The sequence below is a fragment of the Anser brachyrhynchus genome, assembly GCF_964034855.1.
Source record: "Anser brachyrhynchus genome assembly, chromosome: 12".
Classification (NCBI taxonomy): domain Eukaryota; kingdom Metazoa; phylum Chordata; class Aves; order Anseriformes; family Anatidae; genus Anser; species Anser brachyrhynchus.
The window spans coordinates 5,071,829-5,094,222 of NC_137707.1; the positions used below are offsets into that span (position 1 = coordinate 5,071,829).

The 22,394-nt window shown below is 45.9% G+C and overlaps 1 protein-coding gene and 1 long non-coding RNA gene across 6 annotated transcripts in view; one reads left to right on the plus strand and one right to left on the minus strand.

The window, feature by feature from the left end:
• Window positions 1-1,669: 1,669 nt before the first annotated feature.
• Window positions 1,670-10,517, plus strand: LOC308176574. Its single transcript, XR_013938394.1, has 2 exons — window positions 1,670-2,760; window positions 2,869-10,517. It is a non-coding gene; the product is annotated as an uncharacterized lncRNA (long non-coding RNA).
• Window positions 10,371-22,394, minus strand: part of CMIP (c-Maf inducing protein) — a 128,791-nt gene continuing 116,767 nt past the window's right edge. For all 5 annotated transcript variants that reach the window (XM_080552462.1, XM_080552461.1, XM_080552465.1 and 2 more), the window contains 7 exons: window positions 20,774-20,890; window positions 19,272-19,412; window positions 18,267-18,314; window positions 17,333-17,479; window positions 15,841-15,946; window positions 14,632-14,702; window positions 10,371-12,329 (listed from right to left, as the gene is read on the minus strand). In XM_080552462.1, the coding sequence (XP_080408588.1) occupies window positions 12,276-12,329; window positions 14,632-14,702; window positions 15,841-15,946; window positions 17,333-17,479; window positions 18,267-18,314; window positions 19,272-19,412; window positions 20,774-20,890 (684 nt within the window). In that variant the 3' untranslated portion in view covers window positions 10,371-12,275. The remainder of the gene's footprint in view (window positions 12,330-14,631; window positions 14,703-15,840; window positions 15,947-17,332; window positions 17,480-18,266; window positions 18,315-19,271; window positions 19,413-20,773; window positions 20,891-22,394) is intronic.

The window sequence follows — 22,394 nt, forward strand, 5'->3', positions numbered from 1 at the left end:
ATAGCACTCCCACACACCCCGACACAGAGAACTTCTTGCCGGCTGCTGATGTCAAAGCAAATCAGCTGAAAACACTGAGGGCTTCTGAGAAACACAATTAGGACACGCTAGGCAGGCTGCAACGAGCTGCGCAGCTTCGTGTGGCCTGGGCAGCCTTGTGGGCACCGGGGACACCACAGAAGCATCCCACCCCCCCGGCAGGCCTGTGGGATATGCATCGAGCTCATCTTTGGCAGTGTAGGGATTTCTGCATGTGAAAAGCTTGTTATGAAACCCAATACATAACAGCACCTGTACCTGTGGAAAACCATAGCATTCAGGAGCATCTCCAAGGCGTGCACCCTTCTTGGCTTGTGCTGTCTTAGTCCCGGTCAACTCGGACATCTCACTTTTTGCCAGGCCCAGCTCTCATCACCCTGATGGTCCCAGCTGCCATCCTCTTGATTGCCTTCAGCTCTTCCTTCTGTGTATTTTTGCCTGTACCCTGTGGTTAGTCCACTATTAACATTAATAATTTAGGGAATTGTCTACTTCTGCTGAAATCAATTCCTGTGCTACTGCTGCTAAGTGCTGGGCTGGGCCTAGGCCCAAGAAATGCTGTGACAAGACCCAAACAAAACAAACAAAATGAAATGAAAGCAGAGGAAAAGAAGATCTCCATCATTCACCACCCCACAAATTTAGGAGGGAATGCCCAAAGCCTAAGAAACATGAGCACCAAATTCCAGCCGAAATCCCTTCCTTTTAGAGCTCTCCCATGGGAGAGTTGTGGCCCTGCTGCTGGAAGAAGTCAGCACCACAGCAGGAGCCCCACAAGGCCCACGCTAAGTCCAAAGGCAAAGCTACTTAGACACGGGCAGCAGGGCTGAGTCGGTGAAAAATACAACACTCTGTGCCTCCACTGTGTTCGCCTAGTGGCTGAGGAAAACTGTAAAGGACAAAGTATTTGTGTGAAGCCATTGATCCAAGGGGCTCTTTCTAGGCCCCCGTGACTCCCCCATCCCCCTGCTAATGACCATCCCCAGCACTCACACCAACCTCATGCAGACCTTGTTTTTACGTGTGTTCACCATCCTGCTGGCAGCCTGTTTCCTTGGAAAGGAGAGGAGGAAAAGCACTCTGTGCCTCATGGCTTAACCCAGCGGGGACCGAGTCCTCCCTGTTCTCATTTCTTGTTGGCATCTCACAGTTGCACTGCTGATGGCCACACACACGAGGAAACCGTCAATGGCAGAGGGCACGGGCTCTGTGAGGGAGCAGAATAACAGAATAACTAAATAACCCAGTGATTTAGAGACCAGGAATGCAGACAGCATGGCTTAACGCTGAGATGGTAAGTTCACCTGTGATACAACATCACCACAGCTAACTCATCCATGCCACTGAGCCATGCAGCTGGCTGCTTTGCCCTTCCCACTCTGCCAATTCCCTGAACAGCATTTAGCAGAAGGATTTCTATTTTGATCCAAGTGGCTGATTTCTGCCCCTAAGCACAGGCTGCCGCTATCGCCCAGCAGCGGCAGGCATTTGCCAGCCAGTGGGGAACGCGTGTGAGGCTCTATGAGGAGCTGCCAGCACCCACAAGGGCACCCAGCCCCACCGCCCCGGCTCTCCCTGGCTGGGAGCACAAGGGGGACACCAGCATACAAATCCCAGCTCGATTACCTGGCCAGCAGACACCCAGGGGCTGGTATGGACACTGAAAGCCTCTGCCTCCACCTGCTTCCTCTCCAAGGGCTCTGCTGAGTCCCTCTGCTCCCCACACCACCAGCTCTGGGGTTCAAGTTGCTTCCTTATCTCCAGCAATCACAAATCCCTGGCGGCAACTGACAGGGATGTGGGGATGCACTTCGCTTCCCCACAGGTTTTTGGAGTCCCTGGGCTCCGGGAAGCAATGCAATGCCAGTCGTGACGGGGCACGGACAGAAGCCAGAGCAGCGCGCCGCAGTCACGTAATTAAATAACAAAAATGGATTAGGCGATCTCTGTGCTTCATGTTGACAAGCTTGAAGGGAAGAACAGAACATGTAATCACATGAGGGGGGGTTCTTTCTTGCTTTATTTTGAAAGAAAGACAACATTACAGCATATAAGATGTGGAAGAGCATGAGCTAATTATGCTGCCCTGGATATTTCTCTCTTGCAGGTTGGAGAACAAGGCTGGGATTGAAGCTCAAGGGAGCAAAGGACCAGAGGAACTGGCATTCACTGACAATTAAGCACCCAGCTCATTTAGTCCTTATTCACTAACTTTTGCCCCTCTGTTTGGCTAACCTGAATGCAATTTGCTCTCTCATTAGCAACCAGCAATCAGAAGTCACCTGTAATGCTGATTTGCTCCAGGAATAGACAGATATCTACATGGTCTCCTTAACGACAGATCAGCCTAAGCAAAGGGCACAAATTCACACCCTGCTACCAGGAGACGTTTAGGGCTTCCCCCTTTCCATGTTTTCTGCAGTGCTGTTCCTGCTGTGCCACCGGGTTTGCAGGGCCTTGTGCCCACGGGCACTGCAGGAGCTAACCCAGGGCAGAGGCTCTCTGGAAGCACAAGGAGGCTTTCTCGGCTTCCTTGAGGCTTCCTTGGTCAAAGGTGCGAGCCAGGACTGGGGTAAAATCGGAGTAAAGAGATCATCTGACCCATACGAGAGGTTTTTTAGCTGAATTGCTTCACTGGCTGAGCAGGCAGCTAGGCATCTAGTTATCCAGCTATCCATTTCCAGACCCAAGGATGTAATTTGATGACTCACCAGCGTTCAGGTACCAGTGATGACAGCTGAAGAGTTTTTCCCCAAACAACCGATTTTAGAGGTGTAATTAGTTTAGATCCTGTTAAAAAAAATCTGCTCCCGATTTTTGTCTTTACAGTGCTAGAGACATCAATATCAAGTAACGCCTTCTGCAGCAGTGACCTGGGTTACCCTGCTTTTGGGAGACATCCAGAGAAACGAGGCTCTTCACTTTTTGAATCACCCTTCCAAAGCGATCTGCAGATAGAGCCTGAGAAGTGACAACCCCAGACTGCTAATAAACATCCTCAGGCTTTAGCAAATGGGCTCCTAAGCTCAGTGAGATTGGGCCAGCATCTTTGGTTCAGCAAAGCCCTCCTGGCACGTGCAGGACTGCAGGTATCCTGAGCTGTGCCGGGATTCCTGGCAGAGGTGCAGTGAGGCATTTTGCCCTATTTAGGAAATTGCTGGGAACATTGTAGGTGACACTATTCGCCGGTGGTGTCATTTGCCCTGACACCTTTGCAGCTGAGCCGTGTGCGGCGTTGCCTTATTTACTCTCCTGGGGTGGCATGAATCAGAGTTGAAAAGTGCAGCGTGCCGGAGCCAGCCCGCGCTCCCCCGACGCGCGAGGATGAGTCACGCAGCGGGGAGATTCTGCCAGGGTCCCTCCTGGGCGACCCGGAGCTGCTCAACGCGCCGGAAAATCCACGGATAAAAACAGCCCCGGTGACGCACGGGCGCCGCGCAGCCTCCCCGTGCCTTTTTGGGAAGCTCCCGAAACACCGACGTTTCCTCCTGATCGATAAGCTGGCTGGGAGCTGAAGCAGCCCAGAAAGATGTGGTTTCTTCCTGCGTGTTCTCTGCTGTTTCTCTCCGGGAAGGTGGCAGCCCCCAGCACAGGCAGGGGAAGGATTTCTCCTCCACTTCTGCTTAAAACAGGCTCTCCTGCAAGACCTCGTCCTTGCAGAGAAGGTGATGCACGACAAGGAAGGGCTTTTGTTTTTGGAGCAGTTTGCTTTGCCAGGCGGGCCTGCAGTTAGCGCTTTCCCATCTGCAGTAAATAAGTCCATGTGCAAAATGTCCCATCCCAACTTCCCCCGGCTGATTTCCTTTCTCCTCGTGTTCTCCTTCCTCCCTCCCTGCTAAATACCACTTGTGGGGTTGTCGCAGGAATCAGAGAGCAAAACCAAGCTGCTTTCTGCAGCGTGCCAGCCTGGCTGTTCAGAATGGGGTTTTCTGGCCTCAAAATCCATAACTCAGCTGTTCCGGCGCTTATCGCTGCTGAGCCTCCAGTTACTGCAGCGATCGCAGTGAGGTCACCGTTTTCCTCAAAGATGATTTCCATGCTATTGTCCTGACTCGGACTACAAAGAAAAGGCACTAACAGGAATATTTCCAGATAAAAATCTCATTAATTTCAACCACAGGCAGCCATGAGTCACTTCCCCTTGGCTACACTCATCTCTTGTGACCAGAAACCGTGCAGTGGAGATCTGGTCCTGTGTAAAATTCGTAATTATTTTGAAAGGATATCAATAATTAGTCTAAAAAAAATTCAAGCCTAAAAAAAAAATCTTTGTTTTCTGCAGAGATTTGCTGTCTGTTAATCCCCCTAGTTCCTATCACAGCTATACAAGAAAAGTGAACAATTTCACTGCAAAACTGTTGAATATTTCTTTTAAAACACATTTTGGATTTCTAGCAGAGGGCTGGCTTATCCTGGATCTGCCTCTGAGTAAATCGCGTCCTTCTTCTGCCATAAAATAAAGCTGGCTTTAAGCTGGTGCTCACCCTTGTCATTCGTGCTGTGAGCCCACAGTTGGGTTTAGCTCCCCGTGCCATGCCGGATCTCACCCAGTTGGGCTTGCTGTGCCGAGCTGTGCCGAGCTTTTCCTTTCCTTCCCTCTCATCCCCCCGGCTCAACTCGGCTGCGCTGTCGGCAGCAGCGCGGCTCGGAGCCTGATTAATTGCAGACCCCGAAGCCTGAAAGCCAGCAGTTTCTCACATGCCAGCAGATGTTGCTCTTTGAGAGAGGAAAAAAAAAAAAAAAACTGATCCTTTTTTTTTTTCTTCTCTGAAATAACAACAGCTTGTCCGAGGTCCAGAACCCCATCTACTAAAACAAAAGCCAGAGGAGCACCTCGCTGTGTCGCCAGGCAGACGGAGCTTTTCCATCGGGGTCGTGCGGGGCTGCCTCCTGCCGCGTTGGAAGCGATGCGGGGGCATCTTTTGCCCTGGGAAATCATCTGAGCTTTTAAGCCTGTGCTTAAAATCCACTTAAAAAACAAAAACAAACAAAAATCCCTGAGTGCTTAATATCCACTTGGACCTGCCTTAGAAGACACTAAAAAAGAACCTGCTCCATAGCCTTGGTGGGCTCTGGGTTACACTTGTTCACTGGGGGTGAAGGCACAGCGGGGCAGGCCCCATCAGCACCCTCCGAACAACTACCCTTGGTGCTGGATTGGTCTTTGGGGACAGGTTTGGCAAAGCCCCTGGGAGCAGGGGGAGCACTGCCCAGGCCACAGCAGGGCTTCAGCTGAGGACTGAGCTGGCGTCGAGGCTTTGTGCAGAGCCAAACCCCTCTCCTCGCTTCAGCCGCTTCTCTTCAGCCCGTGGGTTCACTCTGGTGACTAATGACTGCTCTTGGCTGCAAGCAGTGCATTACGAGGCAATAACCAAGCTTTAGGAAGTTTCTCATTTGCACTGGCAAAAAGGGGAAAAAAAGGTGCGGGCGGGGGCAGGCTTCCCACAGCACGTGAGCCCAGCGCTAGAAAAATAACAACCCCCCCAAAACGAAGCAGCTTCGCTCATGAGCAGGCGGAGGCCAGCAGCTCTGAGCCTCCTTGAAGACCTTGGAGTCCATCGCCACTCACAGTGGACAGGACGTGAATCCTGGTGATGGCCAGGCGTGGACGTGCTGCGTCCCCACTCATCTGCTGCTGGCAGCGATCGCTCCTCATCCTCGGGAAGCCCCAGAGCTGCCGGGACAGCGGCGGGGACAAAGGAGGGAAGATTTTCCCAAGTAACTTCCACGAGGACAGGGTGCTGGCAGGAGGCTGGGGAGCACGGGGCGGCGCAGAGGGTGCCTGGCCAAGAGGAGGACAGGGAGGAGGAGGAGGAGGAGGAGGAGGAGGAAGGCCGCAGGCCGCGTGCCTGGCGCTCGGGCGGGTTTCCTTGGCAGCCGCAAGCTCAGGGCGCTCACCATACCTAAGTGAAGATTTTGTCACCATGGCAACATTGATGTCATCGGCTTTGCGGCGGAGAGCAGCGCTAACCTCAAGTGCAACTTTTTTTTCCCTTTTTTTTTTTTCCTCTTCCCGTTTTGGGGCTTTTTATTTATTTATTTCAGGAGGAGCTGAGGGTGCAGCCGGCGCGTGGGGGCGATGCCGCGGGAAACCCGCCAGCCCCTGGTCCCACCACGCATCATCTGGGGGTGCTGGGGACCCTGCCACCGGTGCAGGGACAGTGGCGGGATGGTCCCCACACGGGGACAAGGCCAGCAGGTGCCGATGCTTTTACCAGACATCACAACAGCAGGCCACCAGAGAGACGGCAGATCTGCTCCATTACCACTACCTAGCAGACACCCAACCTCCTGGTTAAACATCAGAGGGTTTATACCCCTCAAAATCCATAAGAAAGCAATTTTCCATAGTGCTGGCACTCATCGCCATCCAGGCACAGCTCTGCTGTGCTCTGCCCAGTTGTCATCACCTTGCACAGCTCCGGGTGTGTGGGCTCGGGGATATTCGGCCAGCCCCAGCGCTGTCCATCCCATCCAGTGGGGATGGAGAAAGCACCGCGTGGGAGATCAGAGAACCACATGAAATCCCAGTAAGTGGACTTGTTTTGCAATGTTTCTTCTCTCTTGTAAGTAAACAACAAAGAACTGGAACTTGCAGCTTTCTAGTATTATGATGCTTAATCCCAGATTCAAAGCATTCCTGATAAATGTATTCATACAGCCTCCAAGGTTCACAAAACAGTGCAACGCTGACTCTTAGTGCAGCAATAAATAACAAAACCTAGCTCCAAGGTCTCAAAGCACCTGGCAAATGAGTCAGTAACATTAGTTATCCTTAATGTCATCATAATTGGTAAAACATGGAAATAAAACTATCCCAAAGCCAAGGTTTTTGTATTTTAAATATGATATACTGCATACCAAAGATGCTAGCAACACTTCTACTAAAGCGAGAAAATCAACCCCTCATTCAAAGCAAACTTTTCTTTGCTGTCCCCCTCCCCGCAAGAACTTCACATACTTTAATACAAAAATATTGGTTTTATACTAAAAGCATATGTAAGAATGGGAGATTTTGGGTGGGAGAGATTGCTAAGATTTTAACATTTACCTACAGTCAACAATTCAACTTCAAATTGTATGCTGTGTTACAATTAAAGGATTAATGCTTTGATATTATAGCCCAGCTGGAACAAGAATTACCAAGAAGCTGGTTACTATATCAACTGCTAGATCTGTGAAGCAAACTCATCAGTTTAGGTGTTCAGACCAAGTCAATGCTAGTAATGAAGTAAAAAGGAGCTATGAGCTATATTCTGATATACAGACCTTTGTTTTATCTTTGCAAAGATTCGTAGAAAAAGGACACATATTTACATTGGCAGTGCTATATTGACAGAGTTCTTTCATGACCACTGGGTCACGGTGAGATTTGTGTACATATATATTTAAAATCTGATAGGGCCTATTTTATAAGTACAGATACATTACAGTATTTGTTCCACCTGGCAGGTGAAAAGCATCGAAGTGAGATCACCTGAAAAACAAAATCAGGTACGAGGCTAGCAGGAAAAACACCCACATTTTTAATATTACTGGCAAAAAGGATATTCCAAGATCTGTTTTGAATAAAAATGGGTCATCTCAAATATTTACTTATGATATTCCCCAGTCAATAGAAAATGGAAAAAAAAAAAACAACTGGATGTTAACATCCACTTAAAACAAGTATTTTGAAGCTTTTACTATATTTAGTTGGCAAAAAGCATTAAAAATTCAAGAAAGCCATGGAGTTGACTGATCCGTTCTAATGGGTACATCTGGCTGGCTTCTCAGAGGCTGGGAGAGGTCAGCATTGCCTTTAGCGTGAGAACAGTAGTAGCTCTCTGGCCTTATTGCTTTGAGATGTATAGAAAGTTTCAAGGAGCTCTTTTCCAGATTAGAAGTCCTTGTGTACAAGACACGGGTTTACTCACGCTCCCGGCCATCGGGGAGCAGCAATCCCACAGATAAACAGGCCCGGCTCTGGCTGTTGCTCAGTAGACAGCAGTCACAGGCCGAGCTGGCCTCCACACTGGCCTTTTAATCTCACCGTTACCATTCCATACCCTTATTATACCCTTACTGCCTTTAGGGATTTCTAGCAAAGACCTCAGGCCCCACACAGATCTGCCAACAAGGGTTTTCGTGCTCACTTCAGCACCTTCACACTATATTTCCAAGAGGACTTCTACCTCAACTTGAGGAGGCTTGACGCACTTTGGAAAACATGTGGGGCGAAGAATAACAGAGAGACTTTCTGTGCCCAGTGCCCCCAGTGCGGGGTGAAGGCCTACGCAAAGCCCGGTGGGCTCTGGGGACACGCAGCCGCCCTCAGATCAGGATGCCCACAGCCCACAGGAATGTGCCCTGAGGGCACCCCAGATGCTCCACACCCACTCTGGTGCCACCATCTACCACATCTGCCCGTGAGGTCCCACAGCCAGCACTAGGCCGAGAGCCTGAGGCCCTCAGGGTCTGGAGATGGCCTAGAATTGCCCTTGTGTAAAAGGACCGCACGAACGTGACACACCAAGCTCTCACCTGGTAAAAATAGATGAGGCAGCTCTTCAAGTCACCAGCTGTCAGGCTGCCTACACTTCCCTCAAGCAAATCTGCGATGAATTATCAGGATTTTAGGCCTCTGAGTAGCGATCTAGTACACACCCAGTTGGGAAACTGGAAGTAACCGGTGCTCTGTGAGATTCAGCTCTGTGTTTGGTCTTCCAGAACTCCACACGTAGCTGTGAGCAGCAGGGGAAGCAACAGGAAGGTAGTACAACTGCAGGTTTTTAATGAGGACGTGAGAAAATTGCCCCTGGAACAAGGTAGTGCTGCTGCTTTGTGCTCTTTGGACGTGCTTCAAAGCCACCACACTAGTTTGGGTTGAAAGCCAAACCCCTGCTATTCGCGGTCCCTGGAAAGATGAGCTGCAGTAACCTCCCAAATGAAATTGGGCAGCTTGTTAATGGCTCGTATTATCAACAAGCTACAGCAGAAAGGAAGACAGAAAAGCATCATTATCCAGGAGGAGCTGCCAGGGCACCCTACAAACCCAAGTGCTCTGCTAGAAAAAAGCTCAGAAAAACCTGAGTGCAAGCTCAGATATAGCATCTCCTATTACACTGCATCTAACCCTCCTATTTTGTAACCGATACAAGAACCCCTTTTCCAATGCAATCATTAGAAATTTCTAACGACGATGCTCAGTAATTGGTGCTGGCTGGATGCCAAAGGCACCTGGCTGGGCACAGAGATGCCTACTGCAAGGCGAGACAGACCACATGCATCATTTTAACAGCAGATCGATCATCTGCTAGCTAGCTCCAATCCTTTTTCTCAGAAAAACAGAGATGTAACACAACCCAACCTTTTTTTTTTTTTTTTTTTTCTTTCCAAAGAGGGGTCATTCCCCTAAGGAGCCTATTCACAGAAATCCCAATTACTCCCTCCATTTAGGAGAGTGCTGTAGTTGATCCCCCAGAAGGCAGAGCCCTGGGGAGCAGCAGGTTATGGCTGGCAGCAGGACCCCACGTCCAAGTATTGCCTGCAGCAACGTTTTTGTCTCACCACAGCCAATGCTCTCCTCCTTTGGGCAATGTCTCAGTTCTTCCTTCAGCATCACTGGGGTATTTCTGGCTATTCAGGGTCCAGAAAAGCTTTCTAAGGTCCCTGTGTTGTCAGGACTGCTCGTCCTGCTGCGGAGGACAACCCACATGTGGCAATAAGTACCCAAAGGGAAAAGCACTCAAACAGACCGACAGCCTCACCACGGCGCTGCATTATTTCAGAGGGAAAAGCTGAAGTCACAGCTTATGCTCTTTATTAAGGGCCATCCTTCAAGCACTTCTTACCTTGGCTGGGAACACATTCCAAAATGCTTGTTTCTCCATGTCCTAAGGTCTGTTTTATGGAATAAGACAGAAATATAGATAGAAATAGGAGAATATAGAATATGGACCAGGTAACATAGGCAATGAATGAAAGTGGCTCTTGAAACCAGTGCCAGCAGCTGTTCTAAGGGGGGCCTGATTGGATTTTGTGCTGGCACCCAGCCCACACACCAGAGTGCTTTATTACGGGCAGAGGGCAAATCACAAGTGCAGCACCCCACTGGGACGCTGCCCTGCAAAGCACCTCAACACACAGAAACCCCTCTGCAGTCTGGAAATGCCCCAACCTCTCCAGTACTGCCTATGTTAGGGCAGCAACGAGCACAAGCGGCTCCCTACGACACCATCCTTGGGTAAGCCGTCGTCTTCCAGCTCCGGCTCTGCCTCCCACAGCATCCCCGACTCACCAGGCCAGTGAAAGTTTCCTTCAAAGAAAGCACAAAGCACGCAGCTAAAAGATAGTCACTTACAGTTTATTTTTGCCTGAAATTATTTCACATCTCTTTGTACACAGCTACAGAACAGTAGTAGTAAACCATTGGTAAAAGCAACAGTGCTAAGGAAAATGTTGGCATAATTTTTCTTCCTTTTTATTTTTTTTTTCTTCTTTCTTCCCATACTGTATCTGCATACAGTTTGGGATTTGAAGGGGAAAAAAAACCTGGCACACTACATGAGTTAAGACTCAATTTCCATTTTATTTATTTAAAAAATGAAAAAAAGAAAAAAAGAAAAAAGAACATGATTTGGGTAGGGGTTGTCTACATAGCAACAAAGTTTAAAAACAAAAAACAAAAAAAAGCTTGGCTTCCATTGAATAAGATTAAATATATATATATTTATATATAAAAAATTACATTGGCTGTATGTGAAACCTTGAGGTGCTGAAGAATAAAATAAAGGTGTTAAAACAGAGGAAAAACTTGTTTTTGTTTTTTTCTTTTTAAATAAGCAGCTCTGTACAATGAAGGCTCATTATGAAAAAACAAAAGTCAACAGCATAGTTATAAAAGAAAACACAATTTTAAAAAAAAATCATCTTCTAAGCAATTGTGGAAGAAAATTTGAAAAAACGTAGCAGTCACATTTACAGACAGGTCAGAGCTATCAGATCAGCAGCGAGGCTACGTTTGCAGCCTCCCCAGAGGAACATGCAGAACAATGCGTGCACAGAACAGGTAGGGGGAGGGAGGGAAGGGCGGAGAAGAGGAAAAGGCAAAAAAAAAAAAAAGACAAAAAAAAAAAGCGTACACACAAAATGGAGGGAGAGCTTTTTTTTTCACTTTTTGAAATATCGGACGTAAACAGAAAACAACAGAGGCAATTTGTAAAATTGACAGAGTTTTGTTATTACCCCATCGGCAAAATAAGTGACAAATTTTCCCTATCACCCATGTTTAAATCTGATGTGGTTTAAAAGACTTAAAGAAAGTTTTCCAGACGTCGGAAGGAAATCTCATTTTTATTAATCCCTGCAACCCCTCCCCCAACAACCATACCTATGATAGATATTTTCCTTCCTATTTAATAACATGAGGCATTTTGAAATCAAAAAGACAAGCGATGAATGTGGTGACAGAGGGAGTATAATACAGTCTGCATTACTAAAAGGCAATTCTTCGAGGACATTTCCTTTAAAAAAAATAATAATAACAACAAGACAGCAAACTAGTTTATACAGTACTATACGCAAAAAAGGGTAAAAGAATTAACAATTCATAAATAAAAGACAGGTCCCAGACCTGTTATTTGTGAACAATTTTCTTAAATAGGTGCATTATGTAAATCTTATGTACAACAAAATTACTTTGCATAACAACTGAGAGGACACAGGGTGAGGGGGGGTGAAAATCAGATTGCTTTTGGTTTTCTTCTCTTGAGATTTTTGTAAGTTTGATTTTCTGGAGCAAAACTGGTCAAAGAGGAGTTCGGACTGTGCCAGCCAAGGAAACCCAGGTAAATAATGACAAATGAATATTTTTTTTTTCTCCACACGGCATAAAACACAAAGGCAAATAAAATCCACAAAGGTGTTTTTTTTCCTCTTTATATTCCTCTTGCTGCTACAAAGTCCTCTTTTTTCCTCTTTTTTTTTTTTTTAAATTCTCTCCTTTTCAATTTAAATTATGTTGATTCCGAAATCACAAAGCTGCAAGAATTCGGCCAGGTCCAGGCCTTCCCTGTCCCCTGACACACACAATTCCTCCACCTCATACCACGACTCCTACCACCAAGTCCCAGCACTCACTGCTCTACAGATATTAGCCAAAAGTTATTTTTTTTCCGGTTTGTTTTTCTTTGTTTGTTTTAAAACTCTTTTCCTTCCTGTCAGAAGCAAAAGAGAGAGTTGGAGGCAGGGAGAGTTCACCACGCTTCGGTGTAGCGAACATCCACTTCTTTCAGGTTGGGCAGTTTAGCCTGCGTGGGGAAGGAGAAAAAAGAATTAATTACGTGCTTTCAGGACTTAGGCTCTGTTACAACCGACAGCAACTGTGATCAGATCCCAGTCTTTATTTTTTCTACAAACGCTTATCAAAATGTGTTTGTCAACCTGCAGTCGTGACAGCAGCGGACTCAAACTGCAGCAGCCTCCACGTTATGGCATTGCCTGATTTCTCCCTCCATTTATTAAACAAGTTTAGAGAGTGCCAGCAACTTCTGGTGTCTTTGTGGTCTCAATTCCACAGCTCCAATGCATTTGGACTCATTGTTCCCAAATCACCCCGCGTGAGGCAGGTGGCAATCAACTTTTTGCTCTCTTCCTATTTGTCGGTCCCATTTCCACGCTCTCTGACCGTAATCGTACAGCTAATTCTCCAAACCCGAACACATTTAATTAGGCTAGGGCACAACTGAGAAGTTGAAAGTTTCTAGGAGTCGTTATTACCTCACTCCTTGATTTATGTGCGCGCATATTTTGATAAGAGCTAGTCATAATCCTACAGACACTGCCAGCAAATAATTTTTCAGTTAGGCAATAATGACTTCAGTAGTGGGTGTTTATTTATTGTCTGGTTCAGCCCGCCTGGTACATATGTGGGCGTCTGTGTGTGTGCGAGCGTGTTTGGTGGGGCGGGAGCAGGAGTGAGGAGGAAATGGCATCACTGCCTTGTGCCCCGAATGCTCCTGCAGACCAAGGGGAGAAGAAGGGGAGATTTGTATCAAAAATAAATTCTTTGAAGGCTGAGCTGTTCTCAACAGACCTATAACCACGCGCCCCAGGGTGAGAAACTACTCCCCTCCCTTTGAACGTACACGCTGCTCTGAAAAATGGCCACTACGATTCATCTCGATGAAAGAGGTGAGAAGGGAAAATGTGACGTGTGCCTGCTTTCTCAGCTTTTTTAATCCTGTGCAATCAACACGACTTCGCTTGTCGCCAGTTCTGCTGTCTGCCCTGGTAAGTCACTCTCTTGTGTTGCTGCTGAGGACTGTTCATGCAACACCAGAGCAGAGGGAACCGGTTTGGAAAATGTGAGCTTCAGCCTCAAGTTAGTGGCAAAAGGGCTCAGAAGCAGGCGTAGGACTGGAGGATCCTTTCAATACACTCGATTTCAGAGCCCTGGGCCAAATGCAGCATTGACCTTGATTGTCTGTGAATGCTTGGGGCCTGATACAAGCTCCATTGTGTGAACCCATCTGCAAGCCAGCTGTTAATTCCAAGGACGACTTCTTTGCATATACAATTGTGACACAAGTTTTGAAAACTTGATCTTGAAAAATCTGTGCTAGCAGCATTGCAACTGAGTCCCTGGGGGAGCCCTGGCTCCACAGCCAGAACTGAAGATATACGTTTGCAGTGAATTTTGAAAGCAGAGCAGTTTCAGGACTTGCCACGAGTTTGAAACTCAACCCAAGGTTGTGACCTTTTTGAGTAAACCTGGCACAATCTAAGGTTTCAACACACGACAACATAACGTGGAGTTTCATCTTGAGCACTTAGGTTTATAAGGTAAGACTCTGGGGGGAGATGTGACTCACGCAACACCAGAGTGAAGAAAAAGTCCACGTGAAATCGCACAAGCCAACACATCTCAGTCAGTCTTTGTCTGAAACCACCTGGGGCCATTCCCCTCCCACAGCTCCGCTCTCATTCTTTACCATTTTGCTGAAGTGGCTATAAATTCACAGTACAAATGGCAACACCAGGCATCTTACATATCAAGCTCAAGGGAACTGGGCATTTGTGCAGGTGTTTCTGTTTAAAGCACAGTTCTAGTCCAAGAGGTGTCAAGATAAACTTGCACCTTCCTCAACGCCCTTAATTCTCCCTTTGCACTGTGAACCAAAGCTCTGTAATGCCGTTCATCCACATTACTTTTGGTCCTGCTAACGGTACAAGACATGGCTTTGGAGGTGTGCTCTAGATTTTCCCTGTTTGTGCGTCCTCACGGGTAGCAACCAGTATGCTCCTGTTCATGAAACCTTCACTGCTGATAGCTCCGGCAAAAAAGGACTTGACTTCATTTCTGATTCCACCTCACACTCATCCACTCAACAGACTAAACACTTCCTGAGTCCATCAAAGCCAACAACCTCAGAAAGCTGCTTCAGCCATTATCCTCCCAAAATAATCCACACCACTTCAGGTGACTGTCATGTTACCCACTCCACAGGGCCAGTACTCTCTGCACTGGGCACTACCATGCATTTGCTAAATCTGCAAACCCTCTTAGGCCAGCTAGTTTTATCATCTTTAGCAGGTGTAACTCAGAAGTACCTTGAGATCTTCGTAGGTATCTGCTGAAAGTTTGGTGCTGTTCATATTTAAACTACACAGGCTCTTCATGGCTAGAAGAGAAAACACACACATATTTAGGATCATGCTGCATTTTCTTGAAACACCAGGCTTATAGTAGGCCAAAGCATAAACAAGACATGACTATGTGCAGCAGTCTCAGGAAAAAGCTGAATAGTGTAAAATATAGAGCTACAAATGCATAAACAGCTGTTTGGGCCCTCATCCAGGAAAAAGTCCCTATTTAGGAAGGGCCATTAAGCATATGCTTAAGTCCACTGACTTCAAAGGAGTTCAGGCAACTTCTCATAATCAGTTTCCTGCACATTATTCTGAGCAGTGCTTGTTCTCAGTGCTTTGCTTGTTGTATGCAGGGGGCACGCTGAACCAGCAGCCCTTCTCCCCCTGACCTATTTCCATTTTGGGCTCCGGCACTTAGCAGAATAGTTTCCTAAGAGGAGCTGTAACTACTGGTCTGTCTGGCATGTCTGTGTAAGATCAAGCCTGTTAAAGGAGTCCTTTAAACCCAACAGGCGAGGTTTATAATACACTGTTGGACGTAGGGAAGAGTCTCATTGTGGCACGTCACGCAGCGCTCAGTGCAGAGGGGAATCCTGAATGCTGCTTACATGGCCCTGCTCTGCCTTGCCCTACTTAGATCTGATATTAAACCAGATGAGAACGGCCAGCGTTTAACCTCCCCAAAAAGAGGGAGCAAGACACGCCAGAAAATATGGAACCTGCTGCACACAGTTGCTTATCTCACTAAAAAGCTGCTATGTGGCTCTGCAATCTTCCCCTCCGTCACCACAAGCGCAGGCTCCTGCGCAGAGCAGGGAGTGTGAAAAAGGCTGGGAAGTCCCAGGGTGATGGGTCACGATGTGAGATTGAGACAAATGACACCAGTACGGTTAGAGGCAAGAGTGAGAGTACAGTCTGGGACAAAACATCAATAAAAAAAATGAACCCTTGAAGCATTACTGCAGGCTCAGGTGGCAGTCCTGCTTCCCCTGCCCGCAGCCAGACTCGAGCCAGACTCGAGCAGGCAAGGAGGAGGACGGTTTAAATCTCAGCACGACTATGGCCTGTCCTACGTCACTGTGGTGGCCAAGAACGAAATCTTCTGTGTGAATCACGTGAATTCCTCCAAACCCACACCGTTTCCCTCCGTAGCACGAGTTGGTCACTTACAACTAAGCGCCAGCAGCCCGGCGTCCGTGACGGGCGTCTCGCACAGGTTGAGCACTTGCAGCATCGTGAGGTGTTCCGACAGAAGCCGCAGCCCCGCATCCCCGAACTGTGGGGGCAAGCAAAGCTGCGTTCAGGAAAGTGCACAAACAGCGCTGTGCGAACAGCGCACGTTTAGGACAGGGCTTGCAGGTTGTAAATCATTTTGTGGGTTTGAGTACAGGTCTCCTTACTCACTACCCAGTGCTTATCCACAGGCCACCAGTTAATGAGAAGAGCGCCTTTGAAGTCTGCACTGTGTTTGAGGGCTCCCACCCAGGCTATGCAAGATGGCTATGGCAGTCTCAGCCAGCTCCCAACCACATCACAAAAAGCACACAATGCAAGTGGTATTAATTAGCTATTTTGGTCGCAAGAACAATGTACTATTGATTGGTAATTGTTCTATTGACCCACTTCATTTCTGCTGTTTCTAAATTCTGGATTAATGGAAACCAGGATATCACAAAATAAAATGGAATCTAAATTTTTCTCTTTTTTTTTTAATCATACAAAAAGCAGTCTCTTTGTCTAGTGAAAATAAATTGATTTTGATCGAAAAGCATCCAAGTTTTCAGATCCAGAAGTTAACACTGTTAGGACAAACCCAGAGGAGATAGAATCTGCTTGCTAGTTTTCAGACTATCTTATATCTACTTCTTACTACCCAAACAAAAAGAGGAAAATTTCTGGGATACAAAAATAGTTGGGAAAAAAACAAGACAAGATATTTACATGACATTTTAGTGAAAAAAAGTCCTGCTTCTTGTGGTTGTGCTGGGAACTAACATATTTTTAGTGAGCGCTACGAATAGGTGCTAACAGAAAATAGGGAAAAAACTCTTCAGTGGAGAACCTCAGAGACCAGAAACAGCAGGCAAATGTAGAAGAAAAAATTTACTTTAAAAGCCCTTTCAATTAACTGCTGAATGATTTATTCAGTTAAGTTGGCGTCATTTTGCTTACAAAATAACTGCATTCTCATTATAGTTTCCTTATACGTATTCATTATTTTAGTTTATTTTGCTGCTGTTTTTAAAGAAATTCTGGTTGATGAGCACACAGAGCAATTCACTACCTACATACGCTGCATAGACTGTGTGTTTTGCTTGACCAGTTAAGCAGCACAGTGTCTTTTTCTTTGTCCTAAATGGGTGAAAGCATAAGCTCTTCTCAGATGAACAGCGGCACATGTACTGTAAAGTACACAGCATCAACAATGCCTAACTGGAACTTCCAACCCAAGATAAATGCCATCCTTCTTAAAGTAAAATTAAAAAAGAAAATCAGTTCCCAAGATGAGCCAGACCATAGAAAGGCCCTGTAAAAATAGCATGCAGACAAGCTCATTCTATGCAAGCCTTTTCACACATTCTTCTCATGCTGACGTAACATGAAATTTCAGAATTAGTCAGCATGGGTTCCTGCTCTGAGTTTCAGTCTGCAAAGCACTTACCTGAGTTGACCACAGGTTCAGCTGCTTGAGTGAAGGCAGTTTAATGAGGTGCTCGGCACAAGCACTTGTTACATTGGTAAAGGCCAGGCTGAGATTTTCCAAATTTCCAAAAGATCCCGAGCTTAGCAAGCGGGCCAGGTCTGCATCCTGAAAGCAAACACAAACCAGATTGATAAGCAAGATTATCAACTCCCCAGCCTGCAATCATCTGCAGTGGTGTCACTGATACTGCTAACCAGCAAGGGTTGCACAATTCTACCACTTGTTTACAGTAACAGAGAACCACACAGAGAAGTTTCTGTTTGCTGGCAAGCAGCTGAGCTCTTGTGGCAGCATTGCTTCACACACCCTGGGAAAAAAGCATCCAGACAGTAGAACTCAAATTTTCTTTCCTTGTGTATCCTTATGAGACACCAAGGCTTCAGTTTCAAAACTCATGGTGAAGATGGGCCGTTTAACTTAATGCAGATTTCACAGCAAATTCTAGATCCAAACGGTGCTCAGACCTGCTACCCGTTTCAGTGAATTTACTCTTGGTTTCCAATGCTCTTATCTGCAACAGTGACGGGTCTCTTTCAGACATCAGTGTGTAAGATCTAGAACTGCACATTGTCAAGTCTGCTTTTTTTAATGCAAAATCTGGTCCCTGAATCTATGTTCAGATTCAACTGTGCATTCCAAATCTGTGCACCAGTGTAGATCTGACAGCCTGCTGCTTGCACTGGGGTTGGAAACTGGCGTGCAGACCCAAGAGCAGAAATGTGCCCTTGCTTGAGTAAACTCCAGTCATGTTGACAGAGTGAGTGGAAGGGCTCCCCTCTTGACCGACCAAAATCACTGTGCTACGTGGTAAACATTTATCAAGTGTTTAAAGACTTAAAGTGTTCAATATGGAAAGACAAAGCTTGTTTTTCTATTAACGAGATTAACTTACTGTGGACTTGGATGGCAGTGTTAACCTTGTGGGACCACCTTTTCTTTGCTGTAAGAGAGAAGATACTTTGGTCAAAGAGGTTGCCATTCTACATTTCAGACCAACTGAAGTAGAGAGAGCTTTTCACCAGAACAAACCCTGCTCCAATTTCAAAGCTCCCAGCCAGCCCTTCCACCTCTTCCCTGCTTTTTCTGCATTGACTGATTATTTTCTGAGCGTGCTAGATGCAGGCCTGTTGCTACCCAGGGGACTGCCACTAACCACAGCTAGCAGTCTCCGTGCCATGGGTCAGCATTTCGTCTGACTCGACCGGCCTTTATTCCCTTACTTTCACTTTAAAGGAAGCAGCCTTAAAATGCTGGACTCTGAGAGCAAAGGGGGATGTGACTGTGCAGCTGATAAAATCATTTGCTTGACTTTAAAAAGGCATATTCTCTTCAGACAGAGAAAGGGGATTATAGAAGAGAAATGTAAATGTGAAAAGGGGAAGAGGAAGACTGTAGGTACGTCTGCAGAGGTGAAAAAGTGCTAATGAGAGCAGATTTATCTTCAATCTGTAGACCCTGTCAATAAAATCAGGAAAAATTCATTTTCTCATAGGCTCTAGCTCTGCAATCCAGACCTAAAGAACACCTCGGTGAAATGTGTATGTCAAAGCATTGAGAAACGCTGGCCAGTCCCAGAACCATTTGCTACTCATATGTCAAAAGGTGGCAGAATTTGACAAGCTGACTTACAAGATTTTAAGGCAGCAAGATTTCACCTTTATTCTTCCATGCAGGTTCTAAGCAGGTTATTGAATATCATTCAGAAACATAGTATGGGATTAGACACATCAGTAAATATCACGCAGCATATACATTCACAGCAAGATCCTTTAAATACTGCTCCCATCCTGTTGTTAGCCAGGAATTTCACACCCTGCTTGTCTTTCTTTTGTACCTCCATTTCTGGAGAGTACAGACCACAATGTGCTATGGCAATACCGCATGCAGGGTGACATACCAGCTCTTTTAACTCCCTCTGCCTGTCACACAGCTGTTCATACATTCTCTTTCCCACGTCTGTGCTTTCCAGGGTAGAGATGATCTGGAGCTGCGTGTCATTATTATCGATGATGTTGTATTCCAGCATCAAACACAAAATCTATCAGCAGAATGAAAGAAGAGTGGTCACTGCAGTGCTTAAATTCATTTTTTTTCCAAATATCCTAATTATCATGGGCATGCTAGTTTAAATCACTGGGTAAGTTTTTAGAGCATGCATTATATAGGCTAGATTAGAGGATCTTAGCAACATTTACTGACTTTCCAACACAAGAAACACATTTTTTATTGGTAAAGAATGAACTCTAATCTCTGAAAGTCACCCTATCTATCCTGTCTTCCATTAGCGCTCATTCCTTCTGACTGAGAGGTGCAATTACTTTGCATCAGTCCTGGAAGATGGCTTCATGCCACAGCCCTCATCAGAGCAGGTACAATCGATCCAGTATTTCCCAGGTACCGGCGGGACTGCAGAGTGGCAGGCTCGGGGTATTATGCATGAGCAGCAGAGCCATGCAGCCAGCCAAGTGCTGCGTTTTCCATCCCTAAGTGCTGGGCTTTCTGTGCAAGCAGAATGCAAGTGAGGTGCACCCAGTCTATGAGGCAGATGGGGAAAGGTCTGAGGGGAAGCTGATGCTGGGAGATGGCTGCTGTGGCCAGGACACCCTCCAGCTCATGGGGAACACACCTGACTCGCCCCAGGAGCAAGGCAGACCCCGGGGAGACAACTCCAGTGGGACACAACCTGGCCCCTCCGTGCTGTCCTTCATTTTCAGCTACACATCATATCAATGAAATTATGGAGGCAATAAAAACTTTGCATTTTCATTTTATTTTATAATGAAAAAAATCACGTAACATTATATTGCAAAAATTGCAACTCCTTCCACCTTTTTTATCACCCTCTGTTTCTCTTTAAAATGTAAGATGGCATTTATCAAGAAACTTCTCTGAAGAAACCCAGAAAAATAATATTTGCTATTAATGCAAGAAAAATAACCTATCCTAAGCACTAAAAAAATGCATTTTAATACAAGCAAATATTTTTTATAAATGCACTTTTCACGGCACTGCTGATTTTGCAAGTGGCAAGGCAAGCATTAGGCATTGAGTCATGGAAAGGTCTCGTTGCCTTGCACCCTGACCCCTCGGTACAGCCTGTACATTCATTGCCATTTATTTCCCACCACAGTCTCTCCAACTGAATTACAGCAAACAATCTCTCGGTCCAAAAATTCTTGCAGCCACCTCTCATGTAATTCACACTCTCGTCTGCAGAGCAACAATATTTCATTCCAGTTAATCAAGGGGAACACAACTACCCGCTACTGGTGTTTGATACGACGCAGACCTGAACTCGGCTTCTCTGGTTCCACTAGATCTAATTCTGGGAAAGGCAGTGTGAAACTGAATCTGAGTGCTGCTCGTAAACCCGTACAACTATGTATGCTTAGGGCTTACCTCTACCATCGTCTGGTTACCCCTCAAAGCCAGTAGCATGCAAGGTCCTAATTTATTTTCAGCCAGTGAAAGCAGGAACTTCTTTGTTTTATAGCAGGATCCCATTAAAATATGAACCTATTTGAGAGACAGAAAGCTGAAATTAGAGATGTGAGCCTAAGAAAAACATGCATTTAGAAGAGAAAATGTTACGCAGTCAAATCTAAGTATTTGCAACAAACCTAAAGAAAAGGAGGCCTTCGTTACTATTATGGCTGTAGTCTCTTGGTGGCTTTATTGCTGATTGGAAGTGACTTTTTGAACAAGGTCAAAATGCACGTCTTTCCTTTCACTTTGCCATGAAAGGAAAGCCGTGCTCCTCCTAAAACTCCCTCGAGTCCTCTAGCTGACAAAAGTGTCCTGCAGACACTCTCCTAGCTCCAGAAAGCACTGGATGATATCACACAACGACACCTATGGCAGGAATGCAAAACTACTTGTACAAATCAAATACGAGAGTCTCCTCTCACAAAAAAGGTTGGCAATATCATTTCCCATTTAAATGCCCTAAATATTAACTGCAGAGAATTTCGGGTTCCTAGCTGAAAGTCTTATTTTATGGCCCAGGCTGATTCATCAGCTTGCTGGCAGAGCACTATGTGAGAATTTGTAGTTTTCAGGCACCTGCGCAGTCAGAAGTCCACCATGTAGACTCCAAACCAGTATCACCCTGCAATGAGCTTGTAAATATGTTCCCTGGTCCATGGTATTTCCTGGGCTATGTTCAATAGTGCCAAAAATATCATACCCATTCCATGACGAGGTCAGTTCTATAGAGAACACGTGCTACCATGCAATTCTTTTTCCTTGTAGCTTTGCTGCCAGCAAGGCCTTTAGAACACAAAATCTTTGTTTCTTAAGTATCCACCTGCTCAGATGACCTTTAAAAAAGGTGAGCTTCAAGCCAAATGAGATTTTATTTCATACAGTTATCATCATTAAGCTTTTTTGGAGGTTTTCTTGAAAGATGGAAAATACTCATGCTAAAAGTAATGTAAGACCCATCTTGGAACAAGATGTTTTTCAAACTTTATGGTTAGTCGTTAGCAGCTCTTTAAGTATTTATGGACATCCCTGCAAAGGGCACAATAGTACTGCATATTCATGTATGTTAGCACTGTGCTTTCTCATGCACACCATCTCCTGATGCTCATAAATATCATGGACCACAAAAGCTCTTGGGAGAAAGTATTTAGTTTTGTAGGCATTTTCTTTCCAAATACAAAAAGACACAAGACACATGAACCCTTTTGTGAACAGTCTTTGTCCATTCTATTTCACAGATATTGGATCAATCTCAATTTAAGTTAAGAGTACAGACAGACAGACATGTTCTACATGTCCCAAAATGTTCAGCATATGGGAGATGCACGAAGCGTATATCCCCCTGAAAGCCACTTCACTGTATGCCAACAACTGACATCAACAGATGTTTTTCCCCTAACTAAGGGAAGAAAGTAGAAAGTTCCATTTTATTTGATACATGGAGAATTAAGACACAGTGAGACCTACGTGACTTGATCCAGGTGGTATAGAAAAACAGTGCCAGCATCAGGGATTCAAATCTGTTATTTTCTTTCCA